The 20,602-nt window shown below is 49.2% G+C and overlaps 2 protein-coding genes across 5 annotated transcripts in view; one reads left to right on the top strand and one right to left on the bottom strand.

Moving 5' to 3' along the window:
- Positions 1 to 169: 169 nt before the first annotated feature.
- On the bottom strand, positions 170 to 10,826 carry NENF (neudesin neurotrophic factor). The gene is made up of 4 exons (XM_025429869.3): positions 10,607 to 10,826; positions 2,189 to 2,249; positions 1,329 to 1,432; positions 170 to 480 (listed from the first exon to the last, which is right to left on the bottom strand). Exons 1-4 carry the CDS (start codon positions 10,787 to 10,789, stop codon positions 304 to 306), a joined length of 525 nt encoding a protein of 174 aa, XP_025285654.1. The 5' UTR covers positions 10,790 to 10,826; the 3' UTR covers positions 170 to 303.
- Positions 10,827 to 18,000: 7,174 nt separating this feature from the next.
- Positions 18,001 to 20,602, top strand: part of PACC1 (proton activated chloride channel 1) — a 39,177-nt gene continuing 36,575 nt past the window's right edge. The window contains exon 1 of one of the 4 annotated variants that reach the window (XM_035719231.2): positions 18,001 to 18,194. In XM_035719231.2, coding sequence (XP_035575124.1) covers positions 18,159 to 18,194 — 36 coding nt within the window. In that variant the 5' untranslated portion in view covers positions 18,001 to 18,158. Of the gene's footprint in view, positions 18,195 to 18,943; positions 18,963 to 20,602 lie in introns of those variants that run through there. The other 3 variants (XM_025429868.3, XM_025429867.3, XM_049112084.1) reach the window with 3 other exon arrangements.

The following is a 20,602-nucleotide window of genomic DNA, read 5'->3' as shown; positions in this document are numbered from 1 at the left end:
AAGAGAAATCTAAAGAAAAAGTAAATCCCACGTAACTCCACTGCCCAGATAGCCAGTGGTGACACTAGAGGGCTCCCCGCTTCGGCCATCCTTCCCCACCTGGCCAGTGTGTGGGGAGGATGCCACGGGGACAGAACCCTCAGCCAAGCTCAAGAACAGGCATTCGGTGTCCCGGGTTCAACATCGGCTTTATTCAGGTCCGGGGAGCCCAGAGGCTCAGGTGGCCTGTTTTGCAGATTTGGCACATGAGGTCTCCCTGCCCGCACCCCCACATATCAGGAACAGGCTTCTGCAGATAGAACATCAAAACTCATCTTTTGTGTCAAAATGGGGCTGGTCTTCAGGCTGGAAGTCCAGGTTGGGGCTGCCGTCCTCGTTGAGAATCCTCCGGGCTGTGTAGCCCACAATGGGGTACTTGGCTTTGTACACTTTGTTGAAGACGTCATCCAGGGATTTCAGCTCCTCGGCTGTCAGGCCCGTCTTGGGTGGGGGGGGGGGGCGGTGTGGAAGCCCAAGCAACATGGGGCGGGGGGGTGGGATGAGCCAGTCGTGCCTCGCACTGGACCCTCACCACCCCACCCACCTCCCCGCACGCCCCTAACGCCAGCCAAAAAGTATCTCAGCTAATCAACTGACTTTTCAAGAGTGTCTGTGGGTAGGGTGGTGGTGCCAGGGGCAGGCCTGGCCTCATCAGGGCTTGCCGTTTGACTGATGGAGGAATTCAAGACTCCAACCAACACCAGGCCTGGGGCAGGGTGGGGTACACTCTGTGCAGTCTGCACCCACCTCCTTTTAACGGCTCTCTGCCCCCCTCCCAGTACAGATGCATGCGACCTTCCCCGCTCCTTGACTTCTAAATGTTTCTGTAATGCTGTGGTTTAGGAGTTTGACTCATCTGAGCACAGTCAGCGTGAATGCTGGCCCCTCTGCTAGAATTACTGAGGCCCTGAAATGGCTTTTGCCAATGCTGTTTTCTCCTTCACAAGAAATATGAACAGAGGGGATACTCTGCTTCTCAACCCTGCTCACGCTCAGTGGCCTGGGGAGTGGGTTATCCGAGACCCAACCAGCAAACCTACAAGAGGCTGGGGGTGCCGGGTGCAGACTGCAAGTGGGATGGGGCTGCCAAGGCAGGCTGGAGCCAAACTGTGAAGATCACTGAGTGTGATCACCAGTTCACAAGAGTCTGGAGACTTGACCATGGAAGGGTCCTGAGTAGGACTGGAATGTCAATATGCTAATTAGGAAGCTTTGCTATTGCCTAGGGGTCAAAAAGGCCATGGCCAAGGGGGTGGGACATTTTAACAGAAGCTCATAATGTGGCTCACAGTGTCATGGGTGAGGTCTGCAGGATCCAGGGACATCTTGGCCACCCCTCTGGTGGAGTCCTTCCCAGTCAAGGCATTATAGGGGGCTCCTCGTCCATAAAACTCTGCAGCGAAGGAGAAGGAAGAAGACATGAGTCTAGATGTGCGTGCGAAATAGGCAGGAGTCTGTACAGGGCAGAGAGACGGGGGCTTCTCAGATCCAATCCAATACTGAAAAAGCCTCCAAGCCCAAGGAGAGGGGAAGCAGTGAAGATGTGAAGCCCAATAAGCCACCCTTTGCCATTGTCTGGATTCCACTAACTCAGAATATGGAGTTAAGTCACCCATGCTGGACTGAAGGTGATTTAAAAAATGCATATATATACAGAATGAAAATAATCTCTTAAAAATATTTAAAATGCAAACAAGAAGAGAGTTCAGTCTTCTTAAACGTTCGTGGAAGCCAAGTCTACTTCCGTTCAACACCTTTTGTTTGGTATCAGCTAAACAATGAACCGCAACAAAACTACCTCCACAATATCATCTGTCGTCACCACTGGAGAAACCATAGAATGGCATGAATATGTTCCATCATGTTCTATGACCCCAGAGCCTTGCAAAGCAACACATTTCCTCTCACTGCTTCAACCGTGGTAAATTTGAAATTGATGCCATTAGGCAGTGGGGAGCCATGGAAGGTTCTTGAGCAGGGGCATGGCATTATTAGAAAAACTGTGGTAGTACAACACTGACAAAGACTGTTAACTCAGTCTGAGGGTAAAGGACCTGGCCAGCGTTCCCTCCTTTTCTGCACGCATCCAGTGCCCACTCTGGCTGCAGAGCTCCCCAGAAGTAAGCATTCGTAAAGCCGAGCCACTTACCCTTTCCAGAGGTGACATCAAACACCACTCCTTTCACAGCCATGTAGATGGGCTGGTCCTCCTGGGAAGCAGGGGAGAAGCTGTTAGGGGGAGCCCAAGAGCTTTGCTCCTCTAGCCCAAGTTAGTAGCATCTCTTCCCACCACAGGCTGTGCACACGGCAGTGGCTGAAGGTACAAAGCAGCCTGAGCGGGTCCTCAGCAAGCTGGTCACTCTTAGGAGCTTGCCCCTACCTGCCCAATGTCATGTCCACCCACAAACTTTGGAAAGGTGATAAAGTATCCTGACAAAGGGCATGGCAATACCATTGGGGGCGGGGAGGGAACAACCCAGGGACTGAAGTAACTCTGCACAGATAAAAATTCAAAGGATGTAAAATGATTAATTCTCTAAATCAGCCTAAATTTCCTTTTATCCTTGTCAATGCACCTACATGCAGCAATCACTATAAACGATCAATTTTATTTTATTTTTTAATAAGATTTATTTATGGGATGGCTGGGTGGCTCAGCGGTTGAGCATCTGCCTTCAGCTCAGGTCGTGATCCTGGGGTCCTGGGATCGAGTCCCACCTCAGGCTCCCTGCATGGAGCCTGCTTCTCCCTCTGCCTGTGTCTCTGCCCCTCTCTGTGTGTCTCTCATGAATAAATAAACACAATCTTTAAAAAAAATTTTATTTACTTGACAGAGAGAAAGAGTGAGTGCATAAGCAGGGGGAGGAGCAGAGGGCGAGGGAGAAGCAGGCTCCCCACTGAGCAGGAGCCCCACTCTGGGCTCCATCCCTGAGCTCAAGGCAGATGCTTAACTGGCCGAGCCTCCCGGGTGCCCCTAAATGATCAATTTTATATCTTGCCTCTTACAGGCAATATTGCTTCATATAAACATTCCCATGTATTGAAATAACCAAAATGGTTGTCACTGAAACAGCAGTCTCTTATATTAGCCATACTGTGTACCTGTTGGTTTAGCTATTCTTCTATTTTGGGTATTTGTGTTCTTTCCAATTCCTTAAAATTATAAATATATGGAAGGATTATGAATATCTTTCTATAAGCTACTTTATAATTTGGTGAGTTATTTCCTTGCAGCGTGGGATATATGGAATTCCTGGACCAAAGTATATGAATGATGTAATCACTTTTGTTAAAAATTTAACCAGTTTTTCCTTCAAAAAACCATTTATAGTGCCAGAAACACACAAGCAATGCTGTTTCCCCAAAAGACTAAGTGAATCTTATACTGTATTTTTTGCTATATCTGTAGGTATAAAATGTTATCTTTAGATTCCTACCCCCACCCCCCATCCCTGACCAAAGAGAATTACACAAAAACAGCAAGAATTTTCTGGATTCTATCCAGGTGGACTGGGGGCTGGGGCGACTGGCACAGTTCTTAGACAGACAAGCCCAGGTTTCCTTTGTCTTGGCCCCCCTGGAGGTCCAGGGTCACCGACCAGTCGGCTCTTAGACTGGGGTGAAGGGGGGCATTGCAGCCAGGGGTTCAGGAATCTCTGGATCTCCAAGAGCACATGGCTTGGTCTTCTCTGGGAGGGGCCTTTAGGCTCTCACCCTCCATGGAGCTTAAAGCCAAGTATTTTCATGACCTCATTTAACCGAGAGGAGCTGGGGCTCAGAGAGGTAAGCAACGTGGCCAAGGAAACACATCTCACTGTCACATAACTTTGCAGGCCTCAGTTTCTCTAACCGTTATATACGGTTAACACCCACTGGCCTTGCAGGAACGCTGAAGGGAACAGTGTACGTGCACACACGGTAGGCTCAGCACAGGAGCTCAGTAAATGGCTGGTTATCATAGTCCCTATTAGCTCAGACATGTAGTCCTCAGAACTTCTGCTGCTTGGTGGACGGTTGCTCCACTTCAACTAAGAGTTATTTTTTTTATTTTAAAATTATTATTATTTTTAATGATTTTATTTATTCATGAGACACACAGAGAGAGAGGTAGAGACACAGGCAGAGGGAGAAGCAGGCTCCCTGCGGGGAGCCCGATGTGAAACTCAATCCCAAGACCCCGGGATCATGACCTGAGCCAACAGCAGATGCTCAACCACTGAGCCACCCAGGTGTTCCTTTTAATCGTTTTTTTTTTTTTTTAATGATTTTATTTTTAAGTAATCTCCACACTCAATGTGGGGCTCAAACGCACAGCCCCGAGTTCAAGAGTTTCGTGCTCTACATACTGAGCCAGCCAGGCGCCCCAGTAAGGGTTATTGTAAAAGGCCTTTTAAAATCACCAGCCAGCAGCCTGCATTATTCTTTACGGCCTTTCTTTCACTGTGATTATCTATATCTTGATTTCAGTTGCTTATCAAGTGGGGTTATATATCATTTCAATTTAAAACATATATTAAGTTATAATTTTACCCATGGCATTTTGTCATATTTCTCATTCTGTTGCTTTTCCTTTGATAGGTTATTCCTTTTTTGCGTGCAAAAAGGCATATAAACATGACATTCACCTACGTATAAAATATAAACGCGTGCATCTTATCACTCACACCCTCAATTTCTCCAACAGTTACATTGCTTATCTCCCCATGAAACCATACTTTGAAGGTCTAAGTGCTAAAAGGAAGTCCCTGCAAAGGGGTAGACAGGAATGTTGTTACCGACATTCCAGAGAGGAATGGCTTTATCAAAACCTCAAGTGTGCTGGGGGTGGGCGTGGGGGTAGTTCCTGGCCTGTGGAGCTGGGTGTCCGCGGGCAGCAGAGCAGCAGGCATGGTTTCCAGGCCCCGGGGGTGGCAACTGAGAAGGTAGAAGGTGAGTAGAAGCCTTGGGAGCATAAATGCAGACTCCGAAACAGAAATGTCCACAGAGACACGACAGAGGCACACATGCTCATCACCAGCTTCACACCCTAGCCCCCCACCTTCTCATCCACCTGGAAGGATGCTTCGGTTTTTGTCTGCACAGAGGGTCTGCCTTTTTCCAAGAGCCCAAGGGAGTAGTGGTGACTCCAAGCACAAGTGTTCAAGTCAAACAGGCCTGGGTTTGAGCCACCACTCATAAGCTGCGATGCCTTGGGCAAATGACTTACCCTCTCTGTGCCTCAGTTTTCTCCTCTGTAACAAGGACGATAATGAAAGTATCCACCAGGCTATTGTCAGGATTAACCAAGGCAAGAGATATGAAGCACGTCGCAGTTTGGGGAAATAAATGTTAGTTCCCTGGATCCTGCTCCAGATTTTGAAAGTTATAAGATCAAAGAGGAATCAGATAACCAAGTGGAAGATGACTGGAGATCTTCCCAAAGGAAAGATAGAGAGAAAAAAAAATGCAATTCCCAAGGGACAAATAAGGCTTCTAGAGGAATTTTAAAACTGAAAGGGCCTTGAAGATAATCTATCCAACACCTTCATGTTACAGCTGCAGCTCTCCAGGCCAGGAAATTAGGAGACCTGCCCAGAGTCACAGAGGGAATTAGAACAGTCTCTGGAACCTGGAGCCTTAGAACCCAAGCTCATTCCACTCTCTGGCCTGCTCCACCAGAGGGCACACAGCACGAGGACAACACACTTGCCTGGGACCAGGAGGGTGAGGGTGGCCTGGAAAACTCATCCACGAGATTCAGGACCACCAGGTGAGACATGGGGTGGGTCAGAGGCACCCAGGGGGAATCAGGGAACCACCTGCATGAATGAGACCTGGCCTTTCTCTCCTCTGGGTCTTGGGCTCGCCTCACCACCTGGCCTTCCTCCCTGCTTAGAGTCAAGCAGGGCCAGTAGCATGCCATGGGAACTACATGGAAGGGCATATGAAAGCAGCAGGGCAGAGGAAAGAGGGACTCTCCCACAGCTGGGAGGGAGAGGCCAGGAGCCTGGGTGCAGGCAGGAAGGTGGGCCCCTGAGCCTCAGACCCTGCACCAGGGCCTGGGGACAGAGCCAAAGGGCCTCGCTGGTAAAGAGCGAAACCGCTGTGGATATTTTCTTCTGCAGAAATAATGGGGCCCTCTGAGGATCTGAGGCCGGGTTAGTTTCTGACTACAGTTGGCATCGGTAACCTATTAGTGGATCACGGGATTAATTTAGTGATTTATTAACCAAGTTTTGTGTAATGAAGCAGAAAAAGAAAAGTTTAAAATAGAACAGAAAATAGAAAACGTCGAAGTGCATCACACATAGAAAGAAAGAATAGGCATTGTCTTCTGGAACTTTTGTTGTGTATGTGTGTCTGTGTGTGGACGAGGGGGAGGATGGAGAATGTATTACATAACACAGGTCAAACGTCACAAGCCATCACTTGATTGTACGATTAGAGATGGTGGTTTCACCTCTTTATTCACCAGCCTCCATCCCACAGCCTTCACTGCCTATATAATCTTTGTCCAGAACGATCCTTTTGGAGGAAGCACAGTCTTGCTCTTCACTATCACTAAGTTTTAGAAAAGCAGAAAACAAATGTCACCCTGTCCGCCTCCCCACCTTAGCACAGATTTCCCAGGAGAGCCGGTGCTGAGCACAGACAACGTCTATCTATGAGGAATAACCGTGAAGCCGAGGGGGCCTTGGCAACTCAGGGCCCAGCATCACACTGAAGATATCCAGATGCTAAACTACATTTCTGGTCACGCTTGCACTCTGATATGATACCTTCTTCTAGAACCACTATCCCCCTGGATCAGGTCATTGCCTGAAGCCATGGAGGGGGAGGGGCTCTTGGTAGTTCATTTCCCTTGTACAAGCCAGAGGGAGCAGCGCCTGGTTCACCTCTATAACTCACTTGCTGTGTAACCTTGGGCAAGTTACTTAACCTCCCCTTGCCTCCTTCACCTCTGAAAAATGAGATAATAACACCTACCCCATGGGCCTGTGGTCATCATTAAATGAGTTGGTGCTTTAAAGTGGTTAGGAGGGGATCCCTGGGTGGCTCAGCAGTTTAGCGCTTGCCTTTGGCCCAGGGCGCGATCCTGGAGTCCCGGGATCAAGTCCCACATCGGGCTCCCGGCATGGAGTCTGCTTCGCCCTCCTCCTGTGTCTCTGCCTCTCTCTCTCTGCTATCATAAATAAATAAATAAATCTTAAATAAAAAATAAAGTGGTTAGGATAGTGCCTGACAGAGTTAGTGCTATATGAGTTAAATACATACATCTGTGCCAGGCCCAGAAGTCAGGTGGGTGTGGGGGCAGGCGGGGTGACCCTCTCTGCCCTTGATAGCCTCCAATGCAATTAAGGCAGAAAATACATTTTTCTGATGGTAAAAATCATGTTGCACTAGGAATGTGGAAGATGACATCCCCTCTGAACCAAAGAGAATCCTCAAAGTCACCTCATCTTCCCTATGGAGGTCTCAGGCAGCACCCCAAATCAACTATATTAATATTGCCACAGTAAAGAATGAACATGAATATTCACTCTAAGTATAATATGTAAAGATGATAAGTAGACTCGAGTCAGTTCTGGCAAGGTTCTATCACCAAAGGAGTTAAGATCAGACAGGGTTTTGCTATTAAATGATTTATTAAAAAACAAAAACAACTCTTCTGGGGCACCTGGCTACCTCAGTTGGGAGAGCCTGTGACTCTTGATCTTGGGGTTGTACGTTCAAGCCCCATGTTGGGTGCAGAGATTACTTAAAAAATAAAATCTTCAAAGAAAAAGACAAATCCTACTTGTTTCAGAGCTTATTTGATTTTTGAACTGCATAAAATGATTATGGACCTGTTATACTGCCTCTTGCTTATAACTTTAATAATAAGCTAATAAAAATAGCAGCTAAGATTTATTAACTTACTACGCTAAGATTACTGCAGGCCTATCCTACAGTTTGTATATCACCATCTCGTTTTTTCTTTTTTAAAATATTTTACTTATTTATTCGCAAGAGACACAGAGAGAGAGGCAAAGACACAGGCAGAAGGAGAAGCAGGCTCCATTCAGGAAGCCTGATGTGGAACTCGATCCGGGCACTCCGGGATCACGCCCTGAGCCAAAGGCAGGCGCTAAACCGCTGAGCCACTCAGGAGTCCCTCACTATCTCATTTAATCCTCAATCAACCCCTATATAGAGTAGGAACTCTTATGATAGCCATTATGATGGTCAATTTGATGTGCCAACTCTGAATAACTACAGTATCTGGGTGTTGCTATGAAGATACTCTGTAGTCTACAATCAGTTGACTTTACACAACGGAGATTATCTTGAATAATCTTGGGTGGGCCTAACTGCATCAGTTGAAGGGCCTTAAGAACAGAATTCTACAGGTTTCCCTATAGAAGATGAAATTCCATCAGTGGGCTGGGGCATCAGCTACTGCCCAGGGGTTTCTGGCCTGCTCAAAGGATTTCAGACTTGTCTGGCCAGCACCCATGATTAGATAAGCCAATTCCTTGCAATAATGCAAATATAGGTTCCATTTCTGGTGGACTTCTGACTAATAAAAGCATCTTACAGATGTGGGGAAAAATGTGATGCCAAGAGCTTCAGTAATTTGCCCAAAGTCACATGGTCGAACAGGGACTCATAGCCCGGCATGATCCAAAGGTGTAAGGCTCTAACAAGGATACCGTATCATGTATTATACAGACAGTCACACTTCTGAGAGTAAAGGGGGGTGCTATTAGTAATTCTTCCCAGGCAACAGGCATAAACCAGAACCATCTAGGGTGGATCAGAGCACAGCACGCTCTACTCAACTGCACTCAACTCTCCTACCTGACTTTTCCTCTCTCTGCCTATAGACACCCAAAACAATTCTCTCCTTAACTTGTTTCCATCTCAAGCTTCCCTTTCCCCTTCCCTTAGTTAAGTATCAATCAATAATGTCAGCATAAAAAAGCCAAAAATCTTTTCTCCATCCTCACCCTGCAGTCCCTGGAGCTGTTGCGGCAAGTATCCTCGACCCTGAACTCTCTCTTCTCTTGGGTTCTGGAGGGGAGGGGGGTCCTCCAAGTTCGCCCCCATGTTTGAAGATTTACTAGAAGGACTCACAGAACTCAGCATCCGGTTGTACTTCCAGCTCAGATTTATTACACCCCTAGAGAAGGATACACAGCCAGATCATAAAAGGACACGGGCAGAATCTAAAGGAATCCATGGGCGGATTTCCTTATGCTCGGTCTTTCCCAGGAGGGGTCACACACAGCACACTCTTCCACCAGCAACACAACACAGCAACACGTGTGCGATGTTTCCACCCAGGGAAACCCATTAGAGACTCAGAGCCCAAGGTTTTTACTGGCAGCTGGCCACGCAGGCCCTCTCTGCTTAGCAGTGTTCAACATAAATACACTGTATAAAGAGCCCAGATTGAGCCACCCTCCTCCATTACGGAAGTGTGGAACACCCTGGAATTCCAGACATCAGCCAACAGCCGCTCTTGCCAGCAGGCCTTTCTAAGGAGAGTAGGCCTGTTAACTCCTTTCAGCACAGATTCCTGGATCCCCTATTATCTGCTTCCCTGCTGCCCTGAGATATGTGTCCCTTAACATCTAGTCACATCCCGGTCCCCTCCCTCTATGTTCTCTTCCACTCAGGCTTCTAAACAACATCTCTTTACAGAGATATTCAAACTAGCCATCCCTGCCTAAGGGCCAAATTTCTGACCGCACCCCCCCACCTTGGGAACCCCTCCCCCCTTGCGAACCCAGTCTATCGAAGGGCTAGCCAACTTACGGTGAGGGAGCCCAGGCTGGAGGGTTTTAACAAGACAACACTGGGTCTCTTTGTCGTTCTACCACTAACTGGTGGCATGCCTCAGTTTCCTCGTGTGTAAAGGCAGGACGTCCGACATGCTACTACGGTAGGGTGGTTTCCCCACCAAACTGCTCCCCTCTCTTCCCACATCAGCCCGCTATGGCCCTGCCCCCCGTGCAGCATCTCATTCCCGCTCTTCTTGGGCATCACACGGACCCCAGCAGCCCAAATGGACGCGGGGTGAGGAGTTTCCTGGACACCCCCAGGCTACTGACCGATGTGGGGTGCTGGGGGGAGGGGGATGGCTGTCTCTGCCTCTAACCTCCTCTCCCCCACCCTCACCCCCACCCCCAGCTCCAGCTCAGCCGAGAGCACAGGCACTAGAAGTGGGTTTGAGGAGTCCCGGCAGGAAGCCGGATCGCCCCTGCGCCTGCCCCACTTCCCACTTCCCTCTCTCCCTCCCTCGCCACTCACCCCGCGGAGGACGCGGAGGCTCTGCCCCCAGCCGGTGCTAGCATTTAAAACCCCGGAGGTTCCGAGGCTCCCGGGCGGACCCCCGCCCAACGCCGGGGGGGGGGGGGGAGGAAGGAGGGGGAGGGGGGAGAAGGGAGGGGGAGGGGGAGGGGCAGTTCGCCGGAGGGAGGGGGCCGCGCGGGGCGGGGTGTGCGGGCTCGCTGCGGGGGCCTTCGGCCCGGAGAGAGGAAGCCCGCAGGCCTGGCGCCCAGCTCGCGGCCCGCGCCTCCCGCGACGCCTCCCGCCGCCTCACCTCCTCGCCGCCGTAGCGGGCCAGCTCCTCCTCCGTGAAGAGCCGCACCGGGGGCCCCTGCTCGGCGGGGCGCGGCGCCTGCCCGGCTCCAACTGCGGGCAGCCCCGGGGCCAGCGCCAGGAGCAGGGCCAGCGCCGCCAGCCGCCGCCACCGCCACCGCCGCGGGGGCGCGGGGCCCGCCATGGTGCGCGCGGAGCCGGGCCGGGTGGCCGGGAGGGGGGGCGGGGCCGCCGGGGGCGGGGCCTGGGAAGGGGCGGGGCCCGTGTGGCCTGGGAAGGGGCGGGGCTACCTGGAGCGGGGGCCCTCGGGGTGGGCGGGCCGGGGGCGTGGTCTTGTGGGGGCGGGGCCCGCGGGGCCGGGAGGCGGGGCCGGTGCCCACCAGCCCCGCCGCCCCGGACCCTCGGGACCGCGCCCTCGGGACCGCGCCGCTGGAGGCGGGGAGCCTGGTTTCTCCTGCCCGGGGTTTCTGACTCCCCAGTCACGGGCTGGAAGCTGTGCCAGAGAGCGAGCTATGTTACAGTAGCTCCTGAGCAGGTGACACGCGGGCGACACAGCCCCGCGATTCGGCACCTGGGAAGATCTATGTATAAACCCAGTGATGGAACAGAGGACTAGCTGAGGACAAAACACATGGACAAGTCCTTGAAACAGGGAGAGGGGCATTCCTCTACAGACTCAACTGCCTCGATGTTCATACTTTGCTAAGGGCAGAAGGCAAACTTAGCCCGACCTCAGGATCCTGTAAGTCTACTTTGACATGTAAAAATTCCTTTAGAAATGTCCTTTATCTCTAAATCCCCAGGATACATGCTGGCAATCATCCCCCCAGCACATGGCCCACCAATACACATCTGAAGAGTCTCATGATTCAGGTTTTATTAGACGGTAATAAGTGACCTTTTCCCAACAATAGCTAGGCCCCTCAAGGTCCTGGAAACCTTGCTTCCAAAACTCCTCAGAGAGTACGCTGTATCCCCAGACCCCTCCCAACTCCCAGGTCTACAATCAGCCAGGCTCACAGGCCGGGGGCAGCAGCTCTTCCTGCCGACGGGTCCTAATCCTGTGCTTTAATAAAACCACCATTTTGCACCAAAGACATCTCAAAATTTCTTTCCTGGTCATCGGCTCCGGACTTCACTAATTATATTCCAAAACTTCATCACCCAGGACCCCAGCTTTATTCATTCCCTTACTTCTGGGGTGCACCTGTTTGGCTCAGTCCTGGAACATGAGACTCTTTTTTTTTGTTTTGTTTTTTGTTTTTTGTTTTTTTTGGAACATGAGACTCTTGATGGGGGGGCGGTGTAAGTTCCATCCCACACTGAGTGGAGAGTTTACTTAAAAGTCTTTTTAAAAATCCCCTTTTACTTCTGGCTGATTTCTTTTCTTTCCCAGTTGTATCCCCAATGGGATTTTTGCAAATGGTAGGGCATGGCACAGAACTGCACTGAAGTGAAGTGCTAATATTTGTGCAAAGATTCCTTCATTCATTTATTCAGCAAATACTTTTTTTTAAAGATTTTATTTATTTATTCATGAGAGACACACACACAGAGGGGGAGAGAGGCAGAGACACAGGCAGCGGGAGAAGCAGGCTCCATGCCGGGAGCCTGATGCAGGACTCGATCCTGGGACTCCAGGATCAGGCCCTGGGTTGAAGGCAGGCACTAAACCGCTGAGCCACCAGGGGATCCCCAGCAAATACTTTTTGAGAGCCTCTGTGTATCAGGTCATTGGGAACAGCTCCCTGAACAAGGGATCCACGTCCCCCATGGAGCTTACATTCCATGAGTTTACATTCTGTGGGTGAAATAGACAAGAATAAGATACACACATTTTGGAATAGATGATGAATACCTGGGAGAAAAATAAAGCAGGGCAAAGGGATAGGGAGGATTGGAGGGTTGCAATTTTAAATAGGCTGACCAGGGCTGCCTGGGTGGCTCAGTGGATTGAGAGTCCAACTCAGAGTCAGCTCAGGTCATGATCTCATGAGTTATGGGAAAGCCTCCCCTCCCCCCTTGGGAGCTTGGTTCTTGGGATTCTCTCCCTCTGCCCATCCCCCTGCTCCTGCTCACTTGCTCTCTCTCTCTCTCTCTCTCTCCCTCCTCCTAAAATAAATAAATCTTACTAAACAAACAAACAAACAGGCTGATCAGGGAAGGTCCCACTGAGAAGGTGATATTTGTATAAGAGGAGGTGAGGGAGGTAACCAGGGGGGAGGGCATTCTCTGCAAAGAGAAAGACAGGTGCATAAATGTTGAGGAATGGGATGCCTGGGTGGCTCAGAGGTTGAGCATCTGCCTTCAGCTGGGGTTGTGATCCCACGATCCTGGGATCGAGTCCCACATTGGGCTCCCTGCATGGAGCCTGCTTCTCCCTCTACCTCTGTCTCTGCCTCCCTCTCTCTCTCTTTGTGTCTTTCATGAATAAATAAATAAAATCTTTTTTAAAAATTAAAAAAAATGTTGAGGAAGGACAGTGCCCTGCTTACTGGAGAAACAGTAGGAGGGAACAGTTGTGGGAGATGAGGCCTGGGAGATCAAGGGGAAAAGAGAATAGAGATGGGGGGCAGGTCTCATGGGACCTCACAGCTCATTTTTAAAGTATTTTGGCTTTTATCCTTAGTGACTGGAACAGAGGAAGGAGTCAAAATGTTAGTGGAATGACTGTGGTGTTGAGAACAGACTAAATCAGGGAGCTACTGCAGTAAGCCAGTAATCAGGCAAGAGGTGATAGTGGCTTGCACCAGAGTGCTGGCAAGGGAAGTGGTGAGCAGCAGATGTGTTTCGAAGCTGTGGCTGGCAGGATTTGCTGACAAATGAGAGGAGACATGGGGTCAGAGAGACAGAGCAGAGTCAAGGATGACCCAGAGGGTTTTGGCCTTGGCAACCACAAGGGTGGAGTTGCCGCTTACTGAGATAAGGAGAGATGGTGAGAAGAGGAGGTTTGGGGGGAGAAGTGCAAGATCAGCCTTGTTCAGTATGAGAACACATAGGTCTTGAAATAGAAGTTTCAAATTGACAGTTGGCTATATGGTCTGGATTTGAAGGAAGAGTTCCAGGCTAGAGATATAAATCATGGGATCATTAGCATGTAGGTTGTATTTAAAGCCACAGAATGGATGAGCTCATCAAAGACATGCAGGTGGATAGGAAGGTGGAAAGGACCAAGGACTGAGTTCTTGGGCCCTGGCCAACATTTTGTGGGTGGGAGAACTGGCAAAGAAGGACTTACCATGTGCCAAGCACTGGCTCAGCATTTTGACAAGTATTAACTCATTTAATCTTTGATTTAACTCCATAAAGCACTAGTATTATCACTCATTTTTATAGATAATGAAACTAAAATGCAGAGATCTTAAATACAGTGCAAAGATCGCAGATAGGTGGCAGAGCCAAGAATTAAGCCCAGGCCCCCTTCCAGCGTCTTCCCTTAACCATCAGGCTACACCTTCCCTCAGTGACTACCAAATTTTCATACATTTACTTATTTACAGAATGAGCTTCTAGTACAGAGCGACCTGAACAGAATCTATCACAAACCCTCTGAATCTTAATTTCCGTATTAGTAACATACCAACCTGCCTCCTTGATGGAATTGTGCTGAAACCAAAAATGGTAATGGATGTGAAAGTCCGTGTAAGCTGCAGCGTGCAGAATCTATGTTACACTGTGTCACAGGATCTTCAGGTAAGAAGAAGCCCTTCTAAACCCTTGAATAGAATATCATCCCCTTCCTGATGCATCATGCTCCTTAACAATGTCCCTGCCATATAGTGTGCTGCTTCTTTGCTTGAGCCCTTTCTCTCTACAGTTCTATTTGTTAGTAATTTCTTTGAGCCAGAAGATACTCCCTATAATTTTTACTGATCAGATCTAGCTTCCCCTCTCTGAGATACTGAGTATAAGTCTAGGATTTAATAGCATGCTCACATATGCCCTTGGATTTTTCTAGGCATTCCTCTGATTGCCCTTTCCTACTTGAACCCAGATTCATCTTCCCAAATGAATCAGTCACCTGCAAAGAGAATACAGAATGTTCTAAGAGAAACAGAATGATTTGTTTTTTTTTTAATATTTTATTTATATATTTATTGAGAGAGAGAGAGAGAGAGCACGAGCTGGGAAGAGAGGGAAGAATCAGGCTCCCTGTGAGCAGGGAGCCGATGTGGGGCTTGATCCCAGGACCCTAGGATCACGACCTGAACTGGAGGCAGACGCTTAACTGACTGAGCCACCCAGGTGTCCCAAACAGAATGATTTGTAATAAGACAGTTGGTTGCACAGGGGCTGAAGGAGGCTGAGAAGAATCCCTGAGGTAACCAGAAGATTAGAAACAGCAGGAAAGTTAACACCATCCTACCCTTAGAAGGGAAAGGGTGGTAGTATTAGAGTCTGAGGACCTGGGTCACCAGTTAGAACCACAAAAAGCCTTTGCATCAGGGGCTGGAGCCATGGAAGGGAAACTTCTAGGAACAGGGAGCCAGGAAAAGAAGAACCCTGGCTTCTCTCTTGTCCTGACCCCCTCCAATCTCTGAGCAATGCTTCCTCTTAATTAAATTCAGTGGAAACCTAGCCAAGGGCCAGTCTCTGCCCTCTGTGAAAAATGCGTTTTCATCGGTAAGCAGCAGGTGAATAGTTAAACCCACCTTGGTTGGGAGACGCATCATTGTGATCTCTGCTTCTGCTGTAACAGGGCATTCTCCCTGTGTGTCCATCTTCCTATCATCTTCCATCTTTGTGTAAAGACCTGAGTCATAACAGATGAAGGGATCACCTTACTTTGTATGATCTCATTGTATCTAGCATGTCTACAACAATCTATTTCCAAATGAGGTCACATTCTGAGATACCAAGGGTTAGGACTTCAACATATCTTTTTGAAGAACACAATTCAACCCATAACAAGAATCTTTGGGATACAGATGGTAATTCAAACCATGAGACTAGAGAGGAGCCCATTTCACTAACCCCTAGGGAGTGAGTGGAAGGGAGATCAGAGATCTAGCTTGGTTGGGAATGACATCTTGGAGAATTGAGTGGATGGGGAGAGACAGCAAAGGAGCCTGGAGAGAGAGCAGTGAGTGAGACAGGAGGCAATGTGGGAGCATCTGGGGTCCTGGAAGCCAGAGGAGGAAAGGAGACAGGGAGCTGAGGAGCGGCTGAGGCCAATGCTGCTGGCAGATCAAGAAAGAGGTTAAAAAAAACGAATGAACAAAGAAAAAGCAGAATCATACCTATAAATACATAGAACAAACTGATGATTGCTAGAGGGGATGGACAAAATGGGGGAAGGGGAGTGAGAGATGTGGTTATGGAACTTATGAGCCACTGGAATAAAAGGCACAGTATAGGGGATATAATCAATGATATTATAATAGCATTGTATGGTGACAGATGGTAGCTACACTTGTGGTGAGCACAGCACAACCTATAAAATTGTTGAATCACTCTGTTGTGCAGCTCAAAATAATGTAACATTGTGTTACAACTATACTAAAAAAAAATTAGAAAAGAGGAGGATAGGGAAATGGACATCTGATTTGACAACTCTGAGGTCATTTGTGACCTTGACAAGCATATCTCTGTGGAGTGGAGAGGATGAAAGTCTGATTGATGCGTATGTGCTCATAAAATAAAGGGAGGAAAGGATTTAGGAAAAGCTAATACAGAAAATTCTATTTATGTGTTCATGGTTTCTCCATTCTGACATGGAAGAGCCAGAAGGACGAAGACCTGAGAGTATTCCATTTGTTTCTCTATCCCAGTGTCCAGGGCTGTATTTGTAAAACCATGTTAAATGTTGTTGCACCAGTATCTCCTTCAAAGGTGGGACTCTGTACTTTTTCCAGTTTGGCCACAGCAACAAAGAGTAGAAAGGAATGATAGGGCTGAAGTAGATTTTTCCGGTTCCTTCTAGCTCTAAAAATCTATGATTATGTGACCCACTCTATCAACCAAACTTGTATTAATACAGCTAGGAATTTGATGAGTTGTTTGTTGTCATTTGTATTTACAAGCAACAGTTAGATGGCTGGAATAAGTGTTCCGTTCATAAATTGAACACTGTTGAGCACCTTCAATATGTTAGGGGCTATAAATATATACACAGTCCCATTAAAGATGCAAGACCTAGAAACCCAGGATGGGGAGGGTGGTCAGAAGAGGGGAGGGAGGCCTCCCACTGCTAATGATCTGGAGGTCCAGGGGGCTTTGATGTGGTTGGTGCTACTGTGGTTGCCGCTGAGGAGGGAAGAGGCCCCGAGTGGCCTGCATGCAGGGCGTTGCAGAGCTGCAGCTGCCAGGACACAGAGTAGCATTCACCAAAGCATAAGCAACCTCTATTTGCCTCACCACTAATCAGCCCGGGGTGGCCACACAGAATAGCCCTTCAGGCAGTGGGAGGACGGGAAGATGCCATCCTCAGATTCACCGGGCTACAAGGCAAACACCATATTCTCCACCACGTTCAGGACAGAAGGCTTCTGCTGCAGGGAACAGCGCTTTGGGTTTTTGTTGCATGATCTGTTTAGACTCATTAAGGCCCTGTGAGCAAGGCACGGTTTAGGCAAAGAGAGGAGGGTACTACAAGACCTGCGGGAGAGAGGCTGGGGGCCTGGCCAAGAACAGAGGGATCCTGACTCCAAGTGTCTGCCCTAGGAATAATGGAAAGCACTTGGATCCTGTAGAGTCCATTCCTGGATTAAATAACCTTCACTTCAAAAGAAAAACAAAAACAGGGGATCCCTGGGTGGCGCAGCGGTTTGGCGCCTGCCTTTGGCCCGGGGCGCGATCCTGGAGACCCAGGATCGAATCCTACGTCGGGCTCCCGGCGCATGGAGCCTGCTTCTCCCTCTGCCTGTGTCTCTGCCTCTCTCTCTCTCTCTCTCTCTCTCTCTCTCTCTCTGTGTGACTGTCATAAATAAATAAAAAAAATAAATTTCAAAAACAAAAACAACCACCACCAAAACTTCTTTGCTGCCCTTCCCAAATCCTTTCTGAAACGAGGTTCCTCAGTTTCCCCTTCTGTAAAACAGGGAGAAAGATGTCCGGCTCACACAGTTCCTTGCAGGATCGAGGGAATAATATGAGTGAAAGTGCTTTGTAAGATAAAAAGTGCCCTGCAGACATTTATTAGTGGTTATAAACCACCAGGCTGCCTCTTGCAGTTATAGATTAGGCTCTCCCACATATCTGACTTGACCTCTTTATTGCACTTCCACTCATTTCCTCCGTCCCTCCTCCTCCAACAAACAGAGGAAGTGAGAGATGGAGAGAGAGCACGTGCCTTCTAGAATACCCTCGGCTTAAAGGCGGCTCAAGCTGTGCCTCTCGCCCAGAACTACATTTCCCGGCGTCCTTCGCGGCTCCAGCGGGAGCGAGGCGCAGGCGCAGGCGCGGAGGGCCGCCCCGCCTGGTCTCCGGGCCGCACCTCCGAACCGGTTTCGCCGCGGGGAGCCGGCAGCTCGGGAGGCTGTGGTCCCGGTGCTCGCCCCGCGGCTTCTCCCGGGCCGCAGCGGTGTCGGGGTGCCTCGGCTCGGGTCAGTGCCATGATCCGGCAGGAGCTTTCCACATCCTACCAGGAGGTACAAGGCAATGGGGCGCCGAAGCAAAGTTTGTCGTGGGGCTCGGGAGCCGGGTCCCGGGGGCGGGGCGGGGGGGGGGTCGCGGCGGGTCGAGCGCGCTTTCCGAGGCGTGCGGTGGGGGGGGGTCCCCGCGTGCGGAGGGGCGGCGGAGCGGGAAGGAGGCGGGACGCCGAGCCTCCCCCGGATGCCGCGGGCGCGGGATGGAGCCGGGGCCCCGGAGCCGCGACCCGTAACCGGCAGGTGAATGATTAAAGCTGCGTCGGGCCCGGGCTGCCCGGGCTGCCGCGCGCCGGCCTTGACCTCGGCTGTGCTTTGCAACAAGTGGAGGCACCGGCGCCCCGCTCCCGGCTGCAGCGGACGTGCCGGGGTATCAGCCCCTCTGCTAGCCCAGGGCCTCGTGGCCCCTTGCAGGTGTACGTGCCGGGAATTAGCAGGGCTTGTTTGGGGGCCGCCCGACTTTGGAAAGGTGCCTTCGCCCCCGCCACCCAGGTGCTCCGCGCTGTGCTCGGGTTTTCTCACCAGCCCCCAACCGCCTCCTCCCACTACTTTTACTATCACTTTTCCAGCTCTTTGTCTCTTTCTTGTTGGTCCTGAGCTACGGGTTCCAGCTTTCCCGCAGACCTCCTGGCTCTCTGGAACTAGTGACCTGCTCTCCACCTCTTGTCTGGCCTTACACCCTGGTCATCTCTGGTGATCATCTTCCCCCGTGGCCCGCGCGGTGGTCCCCTCACTTGCAAGTTGGGTCAGTTCCACATCTTCGGCCCTCAGGTTTGTGTCCTTATGTCTGCTCTGGCCACCTGAGAGACGCTGTGTGTTACCACCTCTCCCTTTGGTGTCTTCTATGCTGTGCAGGTTTGTTTTGTGGCCCTGCCATGATCCCACCACATCCCTTTTAATAGACCCCTGATGCTGGCCTTGCCTTGATTTACCTGCAACAGTCCAGACTTCTTTTTTATATTTTATTTTATTTTATTTATTTTATTTTATTTTATTTTTTATTTTTTTATTTTTATTTTATTTTATTTTATTTTATTTTATTTTATTTTATTTTATTTTATTTTATTTATTTTATTTATTTTATTTTATTTTATTTTATTTTATTTTATTTTATTTTATTTATTTTATTTTATTTTATTTTATTTTATTTTATTTTATTTTATTTATTTTTTTTATAAGAGACAGAGAGAGTGAAAGAGAGGCAGAGACACAGGCAGAGGGAGAAGCAGGCTCCATGCAGGGAGCCCGACGTGGGACTCAATTCCGGGTCTCCAGGATCATGCCCTGGGCGGAAGGCAGGTGCTAAACCACTGCCCCAACAGTCCAGACTTCTTAGCAGCTTTCAGAGCTGCACAGCTCAGAGCTATATGTTGGATTATCATCTCACCCACCTATATTCAAACCATGCTGGAAACTCACTGTTTACCAACGTGCACCTGCTTTCCTGTCCCTTTTTCCCCTTTCTCACACCATTTCTTTAACTCGCTCTCAAACTCCATTGGTTAAAATCCCTGCCCTCCCCCCTCCCTCCACCATTACTCGGGGAGGGATCTTAAGTGCCACATGCTCCACGGAGACTGACTCCCCAGATCAGACTAGCATTTTGCAGATCTTGCTCGTTTGTACTTCCTGCCATCTTGATCAATACTGACCAATATTGATGTACATTCCTCCCTTTGTAAATAATACTCTGTGGATTAGAGAAAGCAGATGGCTTAGTTGGGATTGAAGGCAGCTGGGACTTACCTAAAACTTGCTAACTTTTAGTATAGGACCTGGTTTGGAATCTGACTTTGGGACAAATTTCTGTATTTTTCCTACTGTCTCCTTTATCCAAAAGAAACCAGATGAATTTTAACCAGTGCTGTGGATTCTGTGGGCTCCTAGATTCTATACCCTAGACAGTGAGGGAATTCTGAGGAAAAAGTGTGTCTTTCCTCTGAAAGTTTTTAGGTTTACAGGAAGTAGAGCATAATGGATAAATACTGTTTTGAAGTCAGAAAGTCTGTGTTACTATTCTGGCTCTGCTTCTGGCCATCTGTCAGGTCACTTAACTTTCCTGAGCCTTGGGTTTCTTCATTTGCAAAGGAAGATAGTGATAGTCCTTATCTCATATACCAGTGAGTTGGTATATGGAAAGTGCTTAGCTCAGTGCTTGGCGGGGAGTGACCCCTCAGTGAACCATGGCTCTTGTTAACAGGATGTGGGTAGCTCCTGCTTCTGGGGAGCTTTGGGGTCCTGGTTTGTAGGACCACGTTGCTCACCATCCATACATAACCTGCAGTATCTCCTTCCCTAGCAGGGCTCCCAAAATGCTTATTAAAATATGAGCAGTTATCCTGCTTGCAGGGGCAAAGCCAAAGGTGGAGTCAACTTTCTATTTGGGGGCACTCCAAGATGGAAGACACTGG

This window comes from Canis lupus, chromosome 7, assembly GCF_003254725.2.
Source record: "Canis lupus dingo isolate Sandy chromosome 7, ASM325472v2, whole genome shotgun sequence".
Lineage (NCBI taxonomy): Eukaryota > Metazoa > Chordata > Mammalia > Carnivora > Canidae > Canis > Canis lupus.
This window is presented reverse-complemented; position numbering and strand designations above follow the sequence as displayed.

What these genes read in the sequence shown, in the direction of transcription:
- NENF (XM_025429869.3), bottom strand. Translation starts at nt 10,789, where the DNA reads ATGGCGGGCCCCGCGCCCCCGCGGCGGTGGCGGTGGCGGCGGCTGGCG. An exon ending in CCCGCTACGGCGGCGAGGAG is followed by an intron (nt 2,250 to 10,606) that starts GTGAGGCGGCGG and finishes CCTGCTTCCCAG; the next exon opens with GAGGACCAGCCCATCTACAT. An exon ending in TGATGTCACCTCTGGAAAGG is followed by an intron (nt 1,433 to 2,188) that starts GTAAGTGGCTCG and finishes CCTTCGCTGCAG; the next exon opens with AGTTTTATGGACGAGGAGCC.